Consider the following 19,739-nt stretch of genomic DNA (forward strand, 5'->3'; position numbering starts at 1 on the left):
TCTCGTTTAAATAGCCGCCGCCACTGTGGTCGCCTCAATCAAACTGCGAGCTCCACTTAACGGGCTGAGATGATCATGGAAAGCTGGTCACGCTGCTGGGCCAACTCAGATCTTTCACTGGGCCACCCCCACATTTTCGAGTCACAGAGAGACGGACAGAGAGACGACGAGCAGGGGGAGGACGCCTGATTCCTGACTGACCAGGCTGTGAGGATTCTGCAACTGAAAGGTCAAAACACGCGCCCACAACGGTAAAACTGAACATCTCAGCTTGATTTCTATGGGAGGAAGTGGAAACATCCATCTGTATTTACATTTAGGATTCACCGTCAAGTTTCTATCTGTTTCTGAAACCTTCCTGTACAAGTCCAGCCTCTCCCTCACTGCGCAGAATACACCTTCATCCCTGCGCATTCCAGGATTGTCATCTGAATGATCCCTCTTTATTAAACACATCTATAGCCACAGTATCATGGACGAGATTAAAATTTCCCAATCTTTTGACACTGGGTGACCAAGATTTTCATCTGTCTGCAGCACTGCTTGTTCAACTGTCCAGTTCTGCTTGAAGACTTTCAAACAATCAATTAAATCACCACCGAAATAGACTCCACCAAACCAACTTCAGAGTTAATCCTCAGAGCTCAAAACTGATCTTTGGCAAAAAAAGAAAACCGGCCCATTCCAAACGGGCACTGCACTAGTCCCTGAACCGGATCTACTTATGGTCATGATCCAGATCTGGTGAATCTTACCTTAATCAGCTCAGTTGGCTCCAAATGGCAGAGCATCAGCTTCTTCCTGTTTACACCAGGAAAACAGATTTCCCTACAAATTCAACCTGGTGCCTGAAAGTCAAATCCGAACCGTTGTAACCAGCTCAGGCTATAAGGATGTTTGTGGCATCTTTAAGAATTCCACAGGCCTCTCGTTTCCCAGCTGCGATCTCACGTGACACCATTTCTGTGTCTCCCAGAAGCAACATCTTGAATTATCCCTCATAATTACACTTTACATGCATAAATCTGCAGTTTCCACACTTACCACAGGCCTGTAATTCAGAGCCAGACGCGTCTTCTCGTGATTAATGGTCCAGATTAGGAGCAGAATGAGGATTCATGGGCCTGCTCTCTGGACGCACAGGCTGTGTGTGTAAAGATGGGAGGATGGAGCATGGCTACCGTGCTGACCAGTGTGTTGCTGTTGTTGTTGTGTGTTGTAAAGTAAGTGAGTGAAAGGCCCAAACACTTGTGCTAGCATTGCGGACTTTCTTTGTTCAGCATATTTCAAACATCTTATATGATTTAGCTATACCTCTGATAAGAGCTACAGAAACCCAAAGTACAGGGTAAAGGACACGAGCATCGTTAATTATTTCCTCATCCTGAGTGATAATCACTCAAAAATATTACTCAGGAGCAGATCAGGTTTAAAACCAAACCGAAGACATTGTTAACTTTCAGCCAATTCCCTGCGCTCTGAGACTTTAAAACAGAGATGACTCTTGTAAGCTTCCATCAACCTCAGCAAGCGACAACTGGAAGGAGGAAACCACTGTAATGATTATAATATATATATATATATATATATATATATATATAAGACACCGTGACACGACAACCGTTGCCGCCTCAGGAGACAACATGCAACAGGGCCTGTGGACGTACTGGCCCGCTTAGTGCTGCCCTTCCAGAGCCTGTTGCCATGGTGATCTGCACTGCGCTTTTTTTTTTGTCCTCAAGCAGCTAATCAAGGGAAGCAGGTGTGTGTGTGTGTGTGTGTGTGTGTGTGTGTGTGTGTGTGTGTGTGTGTGTGTGTGTGTGTGTGTGTGTGTGTGGTGTGTGTGTGTGTGTGTGTGTGTGTGTGTGTGTGTGTGTTGTTAGAAGGAACACCTGGGCCGCTACTGGATGTGTGTTGACCTGTTTAACCCACAGTTTATCAGCTCCTGAAGATTCATTGCACCTACCCATCTGTGGGCAAATAAAACCATATCCGGTGCTTCCTCCCGCGTCCCACTCATCAGGCGTGGAGCCTGCCTGCAGTGATCCAGGGCTCACACACACAGACACACACACACACAGAGAATCTAAAACTGTTTTCATTCCACTGCTTGTGGATGGATAATTATCAATTTCATGGGCTTAAGTATTTTGGACTTTTTTGTTTGTTTTTACCATTTGTTTTACCAACCAGTCAAAAACAAGTTCAAACTTTGTGATACGATCGAATGATTTCATAATCCAAAACAAATTTGATGTTAAACTGTAAAACTACACAATAAAAAAAGGTTTTTCTCTGGTGCTTTTCATGGTTTTAATGTTTTCTTGTAAAAATCCGCAGGCCTGATGTTTTACACACTCTGTATTCAGCACAGGAATAACAACACTTCTCCACAGCACACATTGGGCAGCCGAGAAATCAGCTCTGCTCTTGTCGAGTTAACGAAGGTCAATTAAAGTGGAACTGGAACCGTAGTCTCTTCCATGCTGAGTCAGCTCCTTCAAGATGAGCCCCATTACAGCTCTGTCGGTGAAACCAAGGGACCCAATCAGCGGCTACATAAGTAATCAGTAATTAGTCATTACTACTTTATTACACGAGTACTCACTAATTCACTAGTACATTAATCGAGGTCACCTGAAGCTACACAGTCGTCTGAGCTCAGCTAAAAAATTAAATTAGACGAGGATATAATCTTTTATTTTCACTGCACCCGACGCAGGATTAGATTACGGGGCACATTTCAAAAGGACGCTGCCCAGACAGGAAATGACCAAGATAATAAAATCAAAACAAACACACCCCACCTGGAATAAACACGCTCGGCCAACTGTGTACTGTGTACTGTGTACTGTGTACTGTGTACTCCTAACACACTGCCCATCCCTAATGAGAGGCTGCAACAGATGATCGCGTTCTGTCGCAGCTCCGTCTTTGACCTAAAGGTTGATAAGTGAAGTCTGATCTGCACAAACAAGAGCTTCCCACCAAACACATGATCGGTGAGCCGGTTATCATCCACCTCACCAAGTGGAGACACAGATTTTAAACAGTATAAAGTACAAATGCTGATGATTATCTGTGAACAACTTCTCTGTTTTGATTCTAGGTTGATTCTCAGCAGGCTGCCTTTCCTCTGGAGGCCGGAGGGGGGATTATTTATATGTGAGTGTGTTTAACTACACAACACAGAAGTGTGAATCTACATATTATCATATTTAATAAAGTGGCTGCAGTGTAGACCCTGCCTCCTCCATGTTAGCAGATGGAACATGGTCATTTTAGGTCGTTCATTTGCTTTCAAGCATTTTGGCTGATTTAAAAGACACCTCACCTGTAACTGCCCTCATATATATATAATATTATTAATGTATTTTCACAGTTGTTCATGTGCCTGGCGTTTATACTTTGATCGACCTGTCACGTGTTAAATGCGTGTGTGGTTTAAATCTCTTACCGTTCACACAGATCTCATATGGTGAACACAGCTCGCTCTCAAACAGGCAACCTGTCAGAGAAACACAGAGACAACCGGCTGGTTAACACAATCAAATCAAATCCCTCACCCACCACCACTTTAACCAGTATTTAGCTCCTGTCCCCATACAAGTACTACTCAGTACTTCTATTACTAATATACTAGTGCAAACACTGATCGTACTTGCTTTGATGCTTCTGGCAGCACAAAGCTTAAAGTGTTTATTTAGCCAATGTACTAATGTTGACAGCAATCAATTGCATTCGTAATATACATGCACTCAGGTGGGGGTAAACACACACACACACACACACACACACATTAGGAAAATACTCCAGGGACTTCAACAGGCAGGTTGCCTTGTGAAACGATGGGGGATGCTGTAACCGTGGCAACGCGTGCTCGTCGCTGAGTGCCACTCTGCTCTGCAGCGATCAAAGAGCGGCGGTGGTTTTCTCCCCTCGTCCCACACGGAGATTTCGGGGTTTCTGTCTCTAATGAGGACGTGTCAGGACGAAGTCGTGTAAAACTCGTATCGTGTGGTTAAAGTGAGAATCTCCCAAAGCCGGATTTGTTTGCATCTCTGTAACCGGAGCCTCGTTCAAGGCGGAAACATGGAATGTGGAAATGCTGTTTACAAAGACTCCAGAGTTTCTTTCCAGCAGCTTCGGGGGTTTCATGCAGCGTTTGGGCCAATTTCCTCAAAGAAAGTGATAATTCGAGCGGAAAAAATAAACAAGCGACAAAGAGAATACGCAGAGGCTTACAACTAAAGGGATTCATTACATAATAATACAAAATGCTGCACGATGATTTATTCAAAAATACAGAAAACAGACACCACGTCCAATAAAATATTGAAGAACGACAGCAGCTGATGAATCATCAATATCAAGTGGGTTCATTTTTATTTGTATTTTGTCAGCATGGGGGACTCGTGTATTACGAGATGCTCCACAAATAAAATGGTCATCAATCGTTAGCATTCGTTTTACTATCAAAACATTCAAATCAGTTCCACAGGTTTCATTTTGACATTCGACAGTGAGGTTGTGATTTCAGGATCTTTTGGTTTCCACAGTTTGTGAAGCTCTGTGCTTCCAAACAATGAGTTCAGTAAAGATCGAGTGAGGATTAAATCTGGTGTCATCGCCAAGGTAACGAACCTCCGTCTTTGCCCGGGCCTCTGCAAACACAACGACTCATTCATTCAACCACAAGTATAACCTTCTATTTTATTGCTACAAAGTTCTCAAACAACCTACTGTCACATGACGTGATATACAGAGGATTTAGAGGGAAATGGGAGAGGAGACTTTCTTCCATTTCCCGTCCTCCAGTTAGAACGGGAGGACGTACGTTTGGACTTCTGCTGCCACCCTGAGTTTTTGCTCTCCGGTTTCCTCCCTCCACGGCAGCAGAGTGTAAAACAGGCTGCAGTATTTCACTGTGGACTGACGCCAGGTCGGCGACGCGGGACGCTCGGAATTTCAATCAGCTTCACCCTGTGAGCAAAGAGCAGCGTCCAGGCTGTGGCCTTTAACGCTCCTGGGCCATACCCACTACATTTCCCACAATGTACATTCCGTCTGTTTGCATCAGAAACCTGGGTTGCTCCCGAGGCCAATGATTAAACTGAGAGAGCAGAGTCACCAAAAGATACAGCAGCGGTTCCATTACTCGTACAAACTTGTGTGTGTGTGTGTGTGTCCATAGACTTTTCGAGATCAAGTCGGACATTATGCAGGACTAATCAATCAAACTGTATTCATATGGGACCTGTCACGCAGGTTAGTGCAGTTCAGAGTAATTCACGTATGATTGACAATATGATAATAAGACAAGCAAGAGCAAAGGAAATAAACAATCGTAATCAGTATTTGAGACTAATTCGTTTGAGACTAATCCATCGTACTTCTGGAGCGTGGACTTCTGTCTCCATTACAACCCCCCCCCCTGACCTTTCCGGTTTTCCACCACACAATGTTATCTGTGCAGGCGTGTTTACACTTCAGGCCAGTCGATAAGAAGCCGGGGTCATAGACCAGAGGAAAAGCACCGAGCCTTTTCAAAGCGTTCCCCGTCCCTGGGCTTTTATTTTTAGTTTGTGTTGAGGCTGAATCACTTTCAGCTTTTTCGCCATGACTGATCAAACAGGGGGTTCCTAATTAACTGTGTGTTGTGTGTGTGTGTGTGTGTGTGAGACATGCTTTCTGTTGTGTACCATGCATTCAGTGTTTCCTTTTGTTTATTAAAACGACGACAATCCAATTTGTTTGGGCCTCAGCTCCGAACAGAAATGATCAATCACAGCGAAACGCCACCTTTGATAATCAATAGAGCAGCACACAAAACGCAGGGATTTTGGTGCAGCATTTGGATCAGCTTCTATTCTGCTGCAGCCTGGCTGAAGGAAATCCACTTCTCCAACAGGAGGTGTGTGCGAACAGCCCGGCCCTAAATTGGAAGTAATCTCTCTTTGTCTTTCCCCTCTGTCTCCATCACCTCCTCTCTCATCCCTTTATCCCCTTCCTCTCATCCTCCTCCTCTCCTCCAGTCCACTCATTGTTCAAAGACGCAGCACTGATCCGTCCATCTGTATTCGCAGCGTTCTTTAACTGTAGATCTCAGACGCCGGCCTCCTCACCGGGGACTTTTTCACAAGAGGGACCACCATCTCCAAACACTTTTGCTCGAGATGTTGGTAATAATCCGTGATTGCACAGGAAATCTAAGGCAACCGGGGCATCGTTTTGGTTTCTAAGCTGTGACGACACAAGCGAAACACAGGCTGCACCTCCTCCGCAGTTTCCCTGGAGGAGGTGCAAGTGTGATGTGTCTTTCTCCGCCTGGACGCCGAGTTTAAAGTCTGTAGAAAGTCTGGAGATTCTGTGACATAACAGAATGTGACTCAGTAGAGTTCAAACCTCGAGGCCCAAACTGAATCCACATTTAAATTCCCCAGATGCAGATTTTTGATAGATCCACACCAAAAATTGCACAAACTCCTAAACTAGTCTGATATTATTATAATATTTTCCTCATGATCCATGAATTATTATTATATTATTATATTATCCATCCAGTAGTTCTTGCCTTATCGTTGCCCCTTATTCTGTTGCTTCTGCTTTTTTCATTATTTCCTCCAGGAATGAAAACACAACAAGGTCACTTCTTTGTGCACTGTAGACACGCAGCTGGGTGTATAAATACAGCATCGATATTTCACTTTTATGAGAATATTACAGCAGAGCCACAGGGGATTATAAATGTCCATAAAGTACAATAAGGCCACGGTCTCCTCACTGGAGTTCCACTTTGAGACCCTGGAGGGAAATCAGAGGAACTTTGCGGATTTTCCAAGAATATTTTGTGCCCGTGGTCACTGTAGAAAATCCCTTTTGATGAAATATGGTAATATACAGGTCCATTAAGTAACATCTACAGGGATCCTGTCACCAGACTCCTGAGTTCATGCAATCAGTGTTTAAAGATTATTTACCCATTTGTTTATTCTATGAAGCGTTTTAAAGCAATCGTAAAGACAGACAAGGTAGGAGGCGTCCCAGTGCGTGTGAGACAAACCAATCAGTATTGGACTTGTTAAGACATCAATGGATCAACAGAAAAACATTTAAGGATAAAAACCGCACTGTCCAATCACATCCTGTGTGACCAGACCCTCCTAATATTTCAAGTTATGGTACTTTGATTAAACAAAACTATTTCTCGAAAGATGTTGACGATAAAGGTCTGAACCTGAACATCAGGTGTGAAAGGTTCCTCAGAGCAGAAGAGGAGTTTTGGTCTGGATCAAACAGAACCAGGGCTCTGCTGGTTTGCAGGAAACACTTGTTGAGAAGAAGAAGAGGAGGAAGAGGAGGAAGAAGAAGGCAGTCTTCCTCCGACGCATATGAACGGCGCAGGATGTTTACTTTGCTGCAATAAACTAATGATATTACAACCGCAACAGAAATCATCAAAGTGAGCGCCCTCTTTTCGCAAGAGAAATACTTTTTTACGCACCTTTATTTTAAAAGTAGCGAACACAAGCGCAGAATGTGATAACACGCTGATGTCACACACACGCCCGCCTACCGAATAATCTAGACAAGTACAGTGTAGTAGACGTAGCCACGTTTTGTATCAAGAGACGGCAGTCACCTTCGAGAAACGCCACGATGTTAAAGAAAGTGAAATAATTCTTGATTCCAAACCAAACAAAGAGTTCTTCCAGCGAGTTTGGTTCCCTGTATGTTCCACCTGTTTTTACGCTTTGCTCATGAAAACCAAAGCTGTCAAACGATCGGGAAAAGTTATTAGTGTCCTTTGTCCCTGGAATAGAATTATCCTCTGTTGTCGTTTCATTCAACCACAAGATTCTCATTAGTTCACAGCCATAAAACAGGCTAGCTTGGCATCGTTTCCATTCAATGTGACTAAAACATAAAACAGACAAGTATAGCGTGACGCTTTAATTAGTGTTGATTGGTTCAGTTTTTCATTAATTCATGTTGTTAACATTATAAAGATGTTACTATATAGATTATTTATGTTTCCTGTTACTCACCTCTCCCTCCATTTGCTGCAGGTGCAAACACAGGAAGTGGCCGAACACTTCCTGTGTTTGCACCTGTAGGGACATCAGCAGTGAGGGTGGACAGAGTTTTTCAATCTGCTGAATATAAACAAAATATCTGCACGGGCATTTAAAAATTTGATTAAAATAGGGAAACTGTCCGGGCTGCCTGTTTCAGAGGCTGGCTGCCTTCCGCTGGATTGAAGGAGCCGCAAAACAGGCTTCAACGTCAGATTCCATTCACGTGCAACGAGCAGTAATGTTTGTTGCTTTGCACGCGAGTCGGGTTTTGTTCTGTGGAGCCGAGGGAACTGTCATCATAGTCTTTATTTGGCACCGCTTTCTGTAATAAACCTGGACACTGTTTCTGGAATATGACCCTCATCCTCCAGATCCTGAACGTTCAGGCAGGAATAATCTGCTCGTGGAGACAGAGAACAAACAAAACGTCCTGGTCGGTTTCAATAAGAGCACAGAACCTTTTTACTTGGTGAACGCGTGTCTACGTATTCTGTCTCCTGCAGCCCTCATGCCTTCTGCCGCTTTTACGGCTCGTCTCGCCCTGAGGCTGCCATACTGCCGTACCACTGTTTGTTGGTTATAATGTGCAGGAGGAGAGGAGGAGGAGGAAGAGGAGGCGGGTCTGGACCTCTCGGCACCAGCTTCTTCCTCCCTCCCCTCGTCCCTCCTGCTTCTCACCTCTCTGTAACACATCCCTGCATCAGGGCGCTCCATCCCAAACCAGTGGAACATCGCAGGTCAAGCAGGCAGTAGATTCTGTGCATGAGAGATGTTAATGTACAGTCACACACACACAGACACACACACACACACACACACACACACACACACACACACACACACACACACACACACACACACACACACACACACACACACACACACACAATCAATAGCTGCCTCTGTCAGGAACAGGAGAAACTGGAGAAGCTCATTTTTCATTGTTTTGCATTGATGTCATCAGAGACTGTTCACACACACACGTCTGTTTGTTACTGTTTGATTTCATACGCTGTTGTAAAATCACAATTTGAACTCTCTTTATTTTTGTTTAAGTAGTTTTTTTTTCTATTTAGCATTTTATTTCTTTAAGTTTCATTTTACAATTGTTTTTAACTAATAAACATTCATATATAATTGAATATATATCAATAAATATATTGCATATTGAACATTTACATACATATTTAAGCTAGTGTTCGAATACACTTTGTAGTATTAGTATTTAGTACAAAATAAGTACTTATTTAGTATATTTGAATATTCATATTTGTATTTTGTAAATATCATTCTTGAATTATCTTTTCTAATTACACAATTTAATGGATTTACTTTTACTTTCCATATTCTAATAAAGTAATTATGAATCAGTACTATATTTTTTATATCACCTGTTGTATTTTGTTCTGTATTTAATTCCTAATTATTTTTATAATAATTTCCATCAGTTATATTTTCCCTATTTTCAATTTATCCTACGAGCTTAGTATTATTTTACAACGTGTATTTATTTTCATGTTGTGTGTATTTGTTATTTCTTTTCTGCAGATTTTATGAAGCAGTTCTGGAAACTGATATAATGAGGTCGTTGATTTTAAATCATTTGTGGAGTTTATTCCTCCGAGTTCCTCCGGGTTGAACCTGTTTCTCTCGCGGGAACAACGCGCTCCGATTTGCGGTGAACGCGGGCTCAGACGCACAAACTCCGGAGCTCCGGCTGCAAACGGCTGAGGAGCATCAGCCCCGTTCAAAGACGAGAATCATCCGCGTACTTCACTGAGCCCCGCTCAGAGGAGGAGCGGCTCAGGGAGGCGAGGAGGGAGGAGGAGCAGGAGGATGGAGGAGGCAGGAGGAGGAGGAGATAAATGATTCATGTCTCTTCTGGTTTTATTCTCCCTGGTGTTAAAAGGCCATTTCTTCCAGGGGTAGCATATCTCTGTCCTCCTACCCGTTCGCAGTGGGCTCCTCAGCGGCTGAGGAGCAGAGGGTGAGAGCTGGTCGCTGGATGGATGTAATGAGGAGGACGAGGGAGGACGAGAGGAGGGAGGAGGATGCAGATCTTCCTCCTGCTGCTGCTGCACACTGTCAAACACACTGTTGTTAGGTACCTCACTTCCGGTGAGGACTTCGAAAGTAAAAGTCCGATAAAATAACCTGCAATTGTGGAGAAATGATAACTAGGGCTCCGTTGTAGCACTAACGTGCCCGAGCTCATGCATTTTGAAGCCTGTTGCGGTTAGTGGAGAGAGCGATCGATGACCACGCGCATGTCTCTGCGTTGCATGGTTTGAGGAAATGTCACGATTCTGACCATGGTCCAATGACGGTCTCCAGCTCACTTGACAGACCAAAGCAGCCAGAGCAGCAATTGTAAAGTATAAAACATGTCATTTCGTCGCCAGTAGGTGGCGCTGTGGACGAAGAGTCAATATAGATTAAATTTTTCACCACTTTTGAGCATGCTTGAGCTCAAAAAAGCCAAATCATCGGGGTTAGAACAATAATAATAAGAAGAGCTACCATTGAAATCTCAATCTAAATTAAATATGTTGTAAGAATTTAGATATTATTGTTATAAATAATTGACATATAGTAATTGTTAGAGACAGAATGTTTCTACAGTTTCCAGATTTGTCCACCATAGGTAGTGTTGTACTGTTGTTGTACTGATTGGGCTGCGGAGGGTGGGGGTAACGGCTAAATGGTCTTGAAACTACTACTAATCACGCACTCGCGGCCCACGCCATCACGTGCAGCTGTTTAGTATCACCACGACAGACCGATCTGTTCCGGTCAAAAACAAAATCTCATGTTTGTTGAGATGACGCCATTTAAAGTTGATCGCTTCTAACGTAACGCCGTACCAGGCGACTTCCTGCCGCGCGTTGCTACTGGCCTGCCGATCGTTTTTGTGGAACTGGCATATATGACTATATATATGACTCTTTATATATACCAGTTCCACAAACCAGATTTCGTTGTTGTACTGTTCCTAGAAAAAAAAAAAAAAAACATATATATAACAATTTTGCCACGCCCATTGGCAAAAATAACTAATAATTCTTAAACTATATGAATATTTTCAGGGGGTGCTGATACACAAATGTAGTTTGAGGGAAAAAGAACCCTAACACCGGTTACATAAGCAATTTCGTGTCACTGAAGCAGTTAACATGGACTTTAATTTTCACGTAAGTGGATGAGGAGGAATACATCCAAGTGGAAGACAAACAAGACATTTTCCTGGTTACATGCTCAGGGCTGTGATTTTAAGTCATTAGATTTCTGTGTAGATGTCATCAGGCCGGGACTCTTGTCTTACATGTCTCGTTTGGACTCGATTGGACCATGTATGTCCGAGATACAGAACCTCGTGTTGAGCATGTTAAAGCTTCAAAAAGCTAATTCATCTGTGTCACTATAATAAGAATAATCCTTACAATTTCCAGAGGGCCTCTCCCACCGTCGGTGCTCGGGCCCTAATAACAAAAACAACCACAATAATTCATATAATACTGGGAATAAGAATAGTAATACTTTTCAACAGAAAATAACAAGTGCTACACAGGAAATGGTTAAAACACAAAATGCTACACATAAAAAACAACCAAATGTTTAAAATGCAAAGTGCACATTTTGTATCTGTTCTCAGTTGAAGCTGTGACGCAGAGCATCAAGCTCCTTTAATGGTGCTTTTATTGTGACGGTTACTTCCGTCAACATGGTGACGTTTCGCTAGCTTGACGGATTCAGGAAGCTCAGATTCGGCTCTGGCGCCACCTTCAGGTGCTTTCGGGAAAGAATTCATGTTGTGAAATAAATGGGAATAAAGTAAAGATTATTTCACTTCGATAAATCTCAGATGTGAACTTATAGGTACAATCTCAGATGTAGTGGTTAATCTCCGGCCGCAAAAGAAATTGAAAAAGCTTACAGCACCTGGTAATCTGGTGAGGTTCTATCCAAGTACTAACCAGCTCCGCTCCTGGTTAACTTCCAGGCAGATCGGACGAGATCGGGCATGTCTAGGGTGTTATGGCCGTGCGAAGGACTCAACCCACAATACCTTATTTATACATGTGAACCACCATCATCATCAATACTACTGTTGCTTCAGTGATCATTGAAACTTGGTTTCCCTATTGTTATTTAATTTTAAGGAAAGAGAAGCCCAACGTGAAATCTGTCATAATACTGCAAGAGAAAAATCATTACAATTTTCAATAATTTCCTTCAGAAATAATATCCGGTTTCACATAATGTTTCCTTTTCTGATGGTGAGTAAACTCCCTGCTCTTTTTCATCCTTCTCTTCCAAATATGACATTTGAGAATGATATGTTACTATTGCATGAATAAAGTAGTGTTTTGACTGTCAAAGTCATTTGAATGTTTCGCTCCTTCCTTCAGTGATGATGTGTGTGTTCCATATCCTGTTTTTTCTTTGATGGTGAGTCCACCTGTTCTTTCCAAGATGTTTCTCCTGTGAACAGCAGCAACAGCACCCTCTGCTGGTTGCAAAGAAAACTCGAAAACCTGGTATTCCCAGGCAGTCTCCCATCCAAGTACTAACCAGGCCCGACCCTGGTTAGCTTCCGGGATCGGACGAGATCGGGCATGTTCAGGGTGGTATGGCCGTAAGCGAAGGACTCAACCCACAATACCTTATTTATACATGTGAACCACCATCATCATCAATACTACTGTTGCTTCGTGACTATTGAAACTTGGTGTCTATTGTTATTTAATTTTAAGGAAAGAGAAGCCCAACGTGAAATCTTGTCATAATACTGCAAGAGAAAAATCATTACAATTTTCAATAATTTCCTTCAGAAATAATATCCGGGTTTCACATACTGTTTCTTTTTCTGATGGTGAGTAAACTCCCTGCTCTTTCATCCTTCTCTCCAAATATGACATTTTGAGAATGATATGTTACTATTGCATGAATTAAGTAGTGTTTTGACTGTCAAAAGTCATTTGAGTGTTTCGCTCTCTTCCTTCAGTGATGATGTGTGTGTTCCATATCCTGTTTTTTCTTTGATGGTGAGTCCACCCTGCTCTTTCCAAGATGTTTCTCCTGTGAAGCAGCAGCAACAGCACCCTCTGCTGGTTGCAAAGAAAACTCGAAAAAGCTTACAGCACCTGGTATTCCCAGGCGGTCTCCCATCCAAGTACTAACCAGGCCCGACCCTGGTTAGCTTCCGAGATCGGACGAGATCGGGCATGTTCAGGGTGGTATGGCCGTAAGCGAAGGACTCAACCCACAATACCTTATTTATACATGTGAACCACCATCATCATCAATACTACTGTTACTTTGTGACTATTGAAACATGGTTTCTATTGTTATTTAATTTTAAGGAAAGAGAAGCCCAAGGTGAAATTTTGTCATAATACTGCAAGAGAAAAATCATTACAATTTTCAATAATTTCCTTCAGAAATAATATCCGGGTTTCACATACTGTTTCTTTTTCTGATGGTGAGTAAACTCCCTGCCCTTTCATCCTTCTCTCCATATGACATGACATTTTGAGAATGATATGTTACTATTGCATGAAGTAAGTAGTGTTTGACTGTCAAAAGTCATTTGAGTGTTTCGCTCTCTTCCTTCAGTGATGATGTGTGTGTTCCATATCCTGTTTTTTCTTTGATGGTGAGTCCACCCTGCTCTTTCCAAGATGTTTCTCCTGTGAAGCAGCAGCAACAGCACCCTCTGCTGGTTGCAAAGAAAATTCGAAAAAGCTTACAGCACCTGGTATTCCCAGGCGGTCTCCCATCCAAGTACTAACCAGGCCCGACCCTGGTTAGCTTCCGAGATCAGACGAGATCGGGCGAATTCAGGGTGGTATGGCCATAAGCGAAGGACTCCACCCACAATACCTTATTTATACATGTGAACCACCATCATCATCAATACTACTGTTACTTTGTGACTATTGAAACATGGCTTCTATTGTTATTTAATTTTAAGGAAAGAGAAGCCCAACGTGAAATCTTGTCATAATACTGCAAGAGAAAAATCATTACAATTTTCAATAATTTCCTTCAGAAATAATATCCGGGTTTCACATACTGTTTCTTTTTCTGATGGTGAGTAAACTCCCTGCTCTTTCATCCTTCTCTCCAAATATGACATTTTGAGAATGATATGTTACTATTGCATGAATAAAGTAGTGTTTTGACTGTCAAAAGTCATTTGAATGTTTCGCTCTCTTCCTTCAGTGATGATGTGTGTGTTCCATATCCTGTTTTTTCTTTGATGGTGAGTCCACCCTGTTCTTTCCAAGATGTTTCTCCTGTGAAGCAGCAGCAACAGCACCATCTTCTGGTTGCAAAGAAAATTCGAAAAAGCTTACAGCACCTGGTATTCCCAGGAGGTCTCCCATCCAAGTACTAACCAGGCCCGACCCTGGTTAGCTTCCGAGATCGGACGAGATCGGGCGTGTTCAGGGTGGTATGGCCGTAAGCAAAGGACTCAACCCACAATACCTTATTTATACATGTGAACCACCATCATCATCAATACTACTGTTTGACTATTGAAACTTGGTTTCTATTGTTATTTAATTTTAAGGAAAGAGAAGCCCAAGGTGAAATCTTGTCATAATACTGCAAGAGAAAATCATTACAATTTTCAATAATTTCCTTCAGAAATAATATCCGGGTTTCACATATTGTTTCTTTTTCTGATGGTGAGTAAACTCCTGCTCTTTCATCCTTCTCTCCAAATATGAATTTTGAGAATGATATGTTACTATTGCATGAATTAAGTAGTGTTTTGACTGTCAAAAGTCATTTGAGTGTTTCGCTCTCTTCCTTCAGTGATGATGTGTGTGTTCCATATCCTGTTTTTTCTTTGATGGTGAGTCCACCCTGCTCTTTCCAAGATGTTTCTCCTGTGAAGCAGCAGCAACAGCACCCTCTGCTGGTTGCAAAGAAAATTCGAAAAAGCTTACAGCACCTGGTATTCCCAGGCGGTCTCCCATCCAAGTACTAACCAGGCCCGACCCTGGTTAGCTTCCGAGATCGGACGAGATCGGGCGTGTTCAGGGTGGTATGGCCGTAAGCGAAGGACTCAACCCACAATACCTTATTTATACATGTGAACCACCACCATCATCAATACTACTGTTACTTTGTGACTATTGAAACTTGGTGTCTATTGTTATTTAATTTTAAGGAAAGAGAAGCCCAAGGTGAAATCTTGTCATAATACTGCAAGAGAAAAATCATTACAATTTTCAATAATTTCCTTCAGAAATAATATCCGGGTTTCACATACTGTTTCTTTTTCTGATGGTGAGTAAACTCCCTGCTCTTTCATCCTTCTCTCCAAATATGACATTTTGAGAATGATATGTTACTATTGCATGAATTAAGTAGTGTTTTGACTGTCAAAAGTCATTTGAGTGTTTCGCTCTCTTCCTTCAGTGATGATGTGTGTGTTCCATATCCTGTTTTTTCTTTGATGGTGAGTCCACCTAAGTGAAGCCAAATCCTCTCCATGGCCCTCTGGTGGCTGGCTGCAGTATCGGTCATAAACTCCTCCGTGTTAGCAGCTGGGACATGGACGGCTTGTTTTTTAGGAGTTAAATGTTTCTATAAAAACTATTTAGCTTTTGTTCATTTGTTTTGTTTTTCAATTTTAGACTCGTCTGTTTTCTCAATAAATTTACACTTTTTTTCGTGTATTTATGTTTGAAAAGTAACGTTTTAAAAGCTAGTTTGGATCATTAACTTAAATAAACTGTATGAACTCATTAAAACCAATATTCTACATTTAAGGACTTTTAATTTTATAAATTTAATAATTGTAATTTGCTCATATTGTCTTTGAGGAAATACGGAACGCGTCTCCGTCGTCCCGTGAACACTGGGTGTTTTATCGTATGTTTACCTGTGGACGGGTTTGACAGGAAAGTGATGAACTCGCGTCACAGCGTCGTCATGGAAACACAAAGAAGAGGCAGAAACCACGGTGCTGTTCAGCTTCCTGCTGCTGCAGCCGAAGCTCTTTATTCATTTCATTGAGGAGACGTTCTGAAACACGTTGGTTCTTTTCAAACACGCACATATCTCTGGGCCGTGTGGATTTTAAGGCACAAGATAAACAAGATAAGCGAGGACACACTGCACCCACAGAGGCAAAGCGTTCAAATCCGATGGCTTACACACAAAATAAACAGACCGACGCACAGAACACGACAAAGAGGACGACGGCTGGAAGAGAACATCGAGAGACATTAAACAATAGCTACAGACATTTATGTGAAATACTTTCCTCGATGCCTGATGTGAATGAGAACAAGGCAACGGTCAATATTTGGTGTTTCAAAAGGTCAAAGGTCAAACTGCAGCCACCTCAGTATCAACACACACAATCACTGTTTGGCTGCGTATTGACACACAAAACGCATTTAGGTGTTCGATACTAAAACTCATTCACAACCAAATCGTTTGTTACCGATATAAATCAGATCAATGCTTCATTCAAGTGTATGTACACAAGGCAACACAAAACAAATATGAAACAAAACAAATATGAAACAAAACAAGCGATGCATTAAAGAAAAAACAAAACCAACCGAAAACTAAACAAAAATGTGAAAAACTAGAAGCAAACACAAAGCTAAAACAAAACAGGAAAACAGAGAAATGTCGTTTTCATCACTGCTGTGTGGTTTTGCTTCAGACGAAAAAACATTTTGTGCGTCACAGCAACAAACGCGACACAACAAAGTGTTGAAAATTACCCTCGATGAAGAGTTAAGACCGATGTTGACTTAAACAAAATGTGAGCGACGACCATGACGTCAACCTCTGACAACAGGAAGTGGGAAATAAAACGTTTGTGATAAAAGCATCTTCCAGATACTTCAATGAGTGTAAAGATGTCTGGTGAATCCTTCGTCTCAGCGTCTGTGCAAAGTGTTAATTATCAAATAAAAGCCACAACAACAGACGAGGTGAAATCAGCACAACGACTTTGCGTCCGTATCTCTCACCACTCTGCTGCTTTACGTCTTTATTTTTAACACAAACGCTGTTTTCTCACTTTTCATTTTAAATAAAGTCCAACGTGATACAGGAATGACATGACAGCGAAAGTTCAATATGTTGAGTAATACATGTTTTCATTTTTAAAAAAAAATCAAAATCCAGGGTTAGCTTAGCTTAGCATAAAGCACGGAGACAGGGATGAGTGTAAAAACATCAGTTGGTGGATTTCTTAATTCTTCCATACAAGCAAACAATATAACGACATATAATGTAATAATTGATAAACTTAAAAAGGTGACGGCAGGCGGATTTTGTTCCTCAAAACAAAAGCACAACCCAACCTCGCATTTGACTTTTGGTGAAAAACAAAATGTCACCGTATTCCCTTAAAACGGATATTTCATCATTTCAAGATCTTTTGAATTTTATATTTAGAAAAAACATGAATTTAATGAATTTGAGATGAAATTATCTGATGAACCTGATGTTTTCATCCTAAATGAATTCAGGAAATGTTCAAATTGCTGATAAGAACACGGATGATCCCCGACCAGATAAAAAAAACACACACACAGACACACAAATGTGCAAATAGTTTTAAAAAAACAATCAGATAACTGCCTTATTTCAGTGTAACAGCAGGTATATTAACTAGAGAAAAAGCCTGTGTTATCGAGCTAAATAAACTTGGTACTTGCATCATATTTAACACGATATTTGTGTATTCAAAGTTCTCATCACATGGTTAATACACACGTTATTAAAGTGGAATAAAGCCAGCGTACAGTTGTGTTACCAAAATAAAATACTTCTCGTCTCTTTGGTGACGTCTTTCCCTGCACACGCCCGCTCTGCCTCAGAAACTCCGTCCAGAATATTGAGCAATTAAAAAAAGAAAAAATAATAATAATCATGAAAACAGATAAAATTACAAACAATCATTTGGCCAAGTCCGAGACCTCGGACATCTTTCTCTACACGTCCGTTTCATCCAGCATCATTTTACATTATTTACAAACCTCAGCATCATCGATATTTCCGACTAAAAAATAGATTGTTCTACTGTATATTGTGTCATATATAGTTTTCTACTTGTTGCATATATGCTCAGCCACTCTCACGCACTTCTTAAAGGGGACGTTTGCCTTGCGACTGAAGTGATTAAATAAATCGAAAGCTGCTTTTCTGTTCCTTTTGTTTTTTTTTAACAGTTACAAGTGATGAAAAAACAACATGGTGCAGTGATGTAAAGCGGAAGTGTGGCGATATGTTGTCGTGAAGACTTGTTGTTGACGTCTATAGCTGCTGAGGCCTCGCCAGGCCGTCTTCGCTCAGCTCATACCTGCAGGAGAAAGAGGAGCGTCGTTTAATTTCAATGGAAAACAAGTTGTGTGCGTGTGTCAGCCGGGTCTCAGTGCAGGGGCCACATCCAAATAAGACGTTGTGGTTCTGGGTCCTGGTCTCCTGAGACACAGCTCGAACCCACGTCTTCACGGTGCCGTCACTCAACAGCCACCGCTTCTCGTTTCCTCTTCACTGTCACCGGCAGCCACACTCGTGCCTGGTTCTCGCTACACGAGAAATCGCCCAAAAAACAAAAGCCCCAGATCGGAGCCAAATCTGTGTTTGATCAGCAGTCGCCAATCGCTGTGCGTGAACTCTCGAAAGACGCGATTCGAGAAGCTCGTGGAAACATCGCCTTCCTCTTCTCAAAGTATCACAAAGCTCAGATAGAAGAAGATAAACTGCTTAAAATGTTTTTTAAAAGAAACCTGACGAGCTCAACATTCGATTATTAAAGCACACGTATCTATATCGTTTTACAAAGCCGGTAAAGTAACGAACCATTGTGTCCAACCCTTTGTGATGTCGTCATGAGTCAAGTCCACCAGAACCTGACGGAAAACAACAGAAGATCATTTGCAGTTTTAAACTGAGAAGCAGTGACAGGGACTCCATTTTGCCAAAGACATTATATAACTGAATGGGAAAGAGACGAAGATAACGTCAGTACCTTTCCCAGAAGGCCTTTGTGCTTGGAGAGCAGACCTCCGCTGTTCTTCACAGCGACGTCCAGGGTCCGTCTGTGGAGCTCCACGAGGGAGACGCTGAACTCAAACCTGAACACACACACAGACACACACACGGAGGAAGATAATGACCAATGATCGTGACTTAAATCAACAACACAGTGTGCGTGCGGCAGAGGAACTCACGTCTGATCATAAACAGGGTTGAGGGTTTTCTTGAACGTGTGAGTTTTCCTCCTGCCCGACCTCCGTTTGTCGGGAAGCAGGTAGAGGCGGACGTACGGATCTGACCCCTGATCAGTGAAGGCTATCAGATTTCTGAGGTGACAACAAAAGAACACAACTTAACGATAAACTCTCACCAGTAAAATGTGTTGGCGTAAACCCTCTAGTGTCGTTAGCTCGTACCTGCAGCCGTGAACCACCACGATGAGCTTGTTCCTCTGCGAGCTGTGTCTGACCGTCAGCTGGACCTCACCCAGTGGGAAGTAACTGGGGCCTGAGCCACTACAGCGAGAGAGAAGGGGGGGGGACAAAGTCTGGTGAGATTCTCTGTTTCGCACAAAGCGGTGGCACCACATCAAGAAGGTTCTGGGTTTGAACCAGCGACTGTATATAGAGATGGACG

At 42.1% G+C, this 19,739-nt stretch overlaps 1 protein-coding gene, 1 long non-coding RNA gene, 4 other non-coding genes and 1 pseudogene across 9 annotated transcripts in view; all 7 read right to left on the reverse strand.

Annotated features, from left to right (window-relative positions):
* Positions 1 to 2,299: 2,299 nt before the first annotated feature.
* LOC124854479 lies at positions 2,300 to 3,509 on the reverse strand. The gene is made up of 2 exons (XR_007034713.1): positions 3,458 to 3,509; positions 2,300 to 2,523 (listed from the first exon to the last, which is right to left on the reverse strand). It is a non-coding gene; the product is annotated as an uncharacterized LOC124854479 (long non-coding RNA).
* A 9,091-nt stretch (positions 3,510 to 12,600) lies between these two features.
* On the reverse strand, positions 12,601 to 12,720 carry LOC124854527 (annotated as a pseudogene).
* A 490-nt stretch (positions 12,721 to 13,210) lies between these two features.
* LOC124854513 lies at positions 13,211 to 13,329 on the reverse strand. Its single transcript, XR_007034733.1, has one exon. It is a non-coding gene; the product is annotated as a 5S ribosomal RNA (ribosomal RNA).
* Positions 13,330 to 13,821: 492 nt separating this feature from the next.
* LOC124854519 lies at positions 13,822 to 13,940 on the reverse strand. Its single transcript, XR_007034738.1, has one exon. It is a non-coding gene; the product is annotated as a 5S ribosomal RNA (ribosomal RNA).
* A 490-nt stretch (positions 13,941 to 14,430) lies between these two features.
* Positions 14,431 to 14,549, reverse strand: LOC124854484. The gene has a single exon (XR_007034719.1). It is a non-coding gene; the product is annotated as a 5S ribosomal RNA (ribosomal RNA).
* Positions 14,550 to 15,030: 481 nt separating this feature from the next.
* Positions 15,031 to 15,149, reverse strand: LOC124854506. Its single transcript, XR_007034726.1, has one exon. It is a non-coding gene; the product is annotated as a 5S ribosomal RNA (ribosomal RNA).
* A 911-nt stretch (positions 15,150 to 16,060) lies between these two features.
* The window catches only part of esyt2a (extended synaptotagmin-like protein 2a), a 32,621-nt gene continuing 28,942 nt past the window's right edge, over positions 16,061 to 19,739 (reverse strand). For all 4 annotated transcript variants that reach the window (XM_047341933.1, XM_047341932.1, XM_047341931.1 and 1 more), the window contains 5 exons: positions 19,520 to 19,618; positions 19,298 to 19,429; positions 19,096 to 19,201; positions 18,927 to 18,976; positions 16,061 to 18,423 (listed from right to left, as the gene is read on the reverse strand). In XM_047341933.1, coding sequence (XP_047197889.1) covers positions 18,378 to 18,423; positions 18,927 to 18,976; positions 19,096 to 19,201; positions 19,298 to 19,429; positions 19,520 to 19,618 — 433 coding nt within the window. In that variant the 3' untranslated portion in view covers positions 16,061 to 18,377. The remainder of the gene's footprint in view (positions 18,424 to 18,926; positions 18,977 to 19,095; positions 19,202 to 19,297; positions 19,430 to 19,519; positions 19,619 to 19,739) is intronic.

This window comes from Hippoglossus stenolepis, chromosome 11, assembly GCF_022539355.2.
Source record: "Hippoglossus stenolepis isolate QCI-W04-F060 chromosome 11, HSTE1.2, whole genome shotgun sequence".
NCBI classification, from domain to species: Eukaryota; Metazoa; Chordata; class Actinopteri; order Pleuronectiformes; family Pleuronectidae; genus Hippoglossus; species Hippoglossus stenolepis.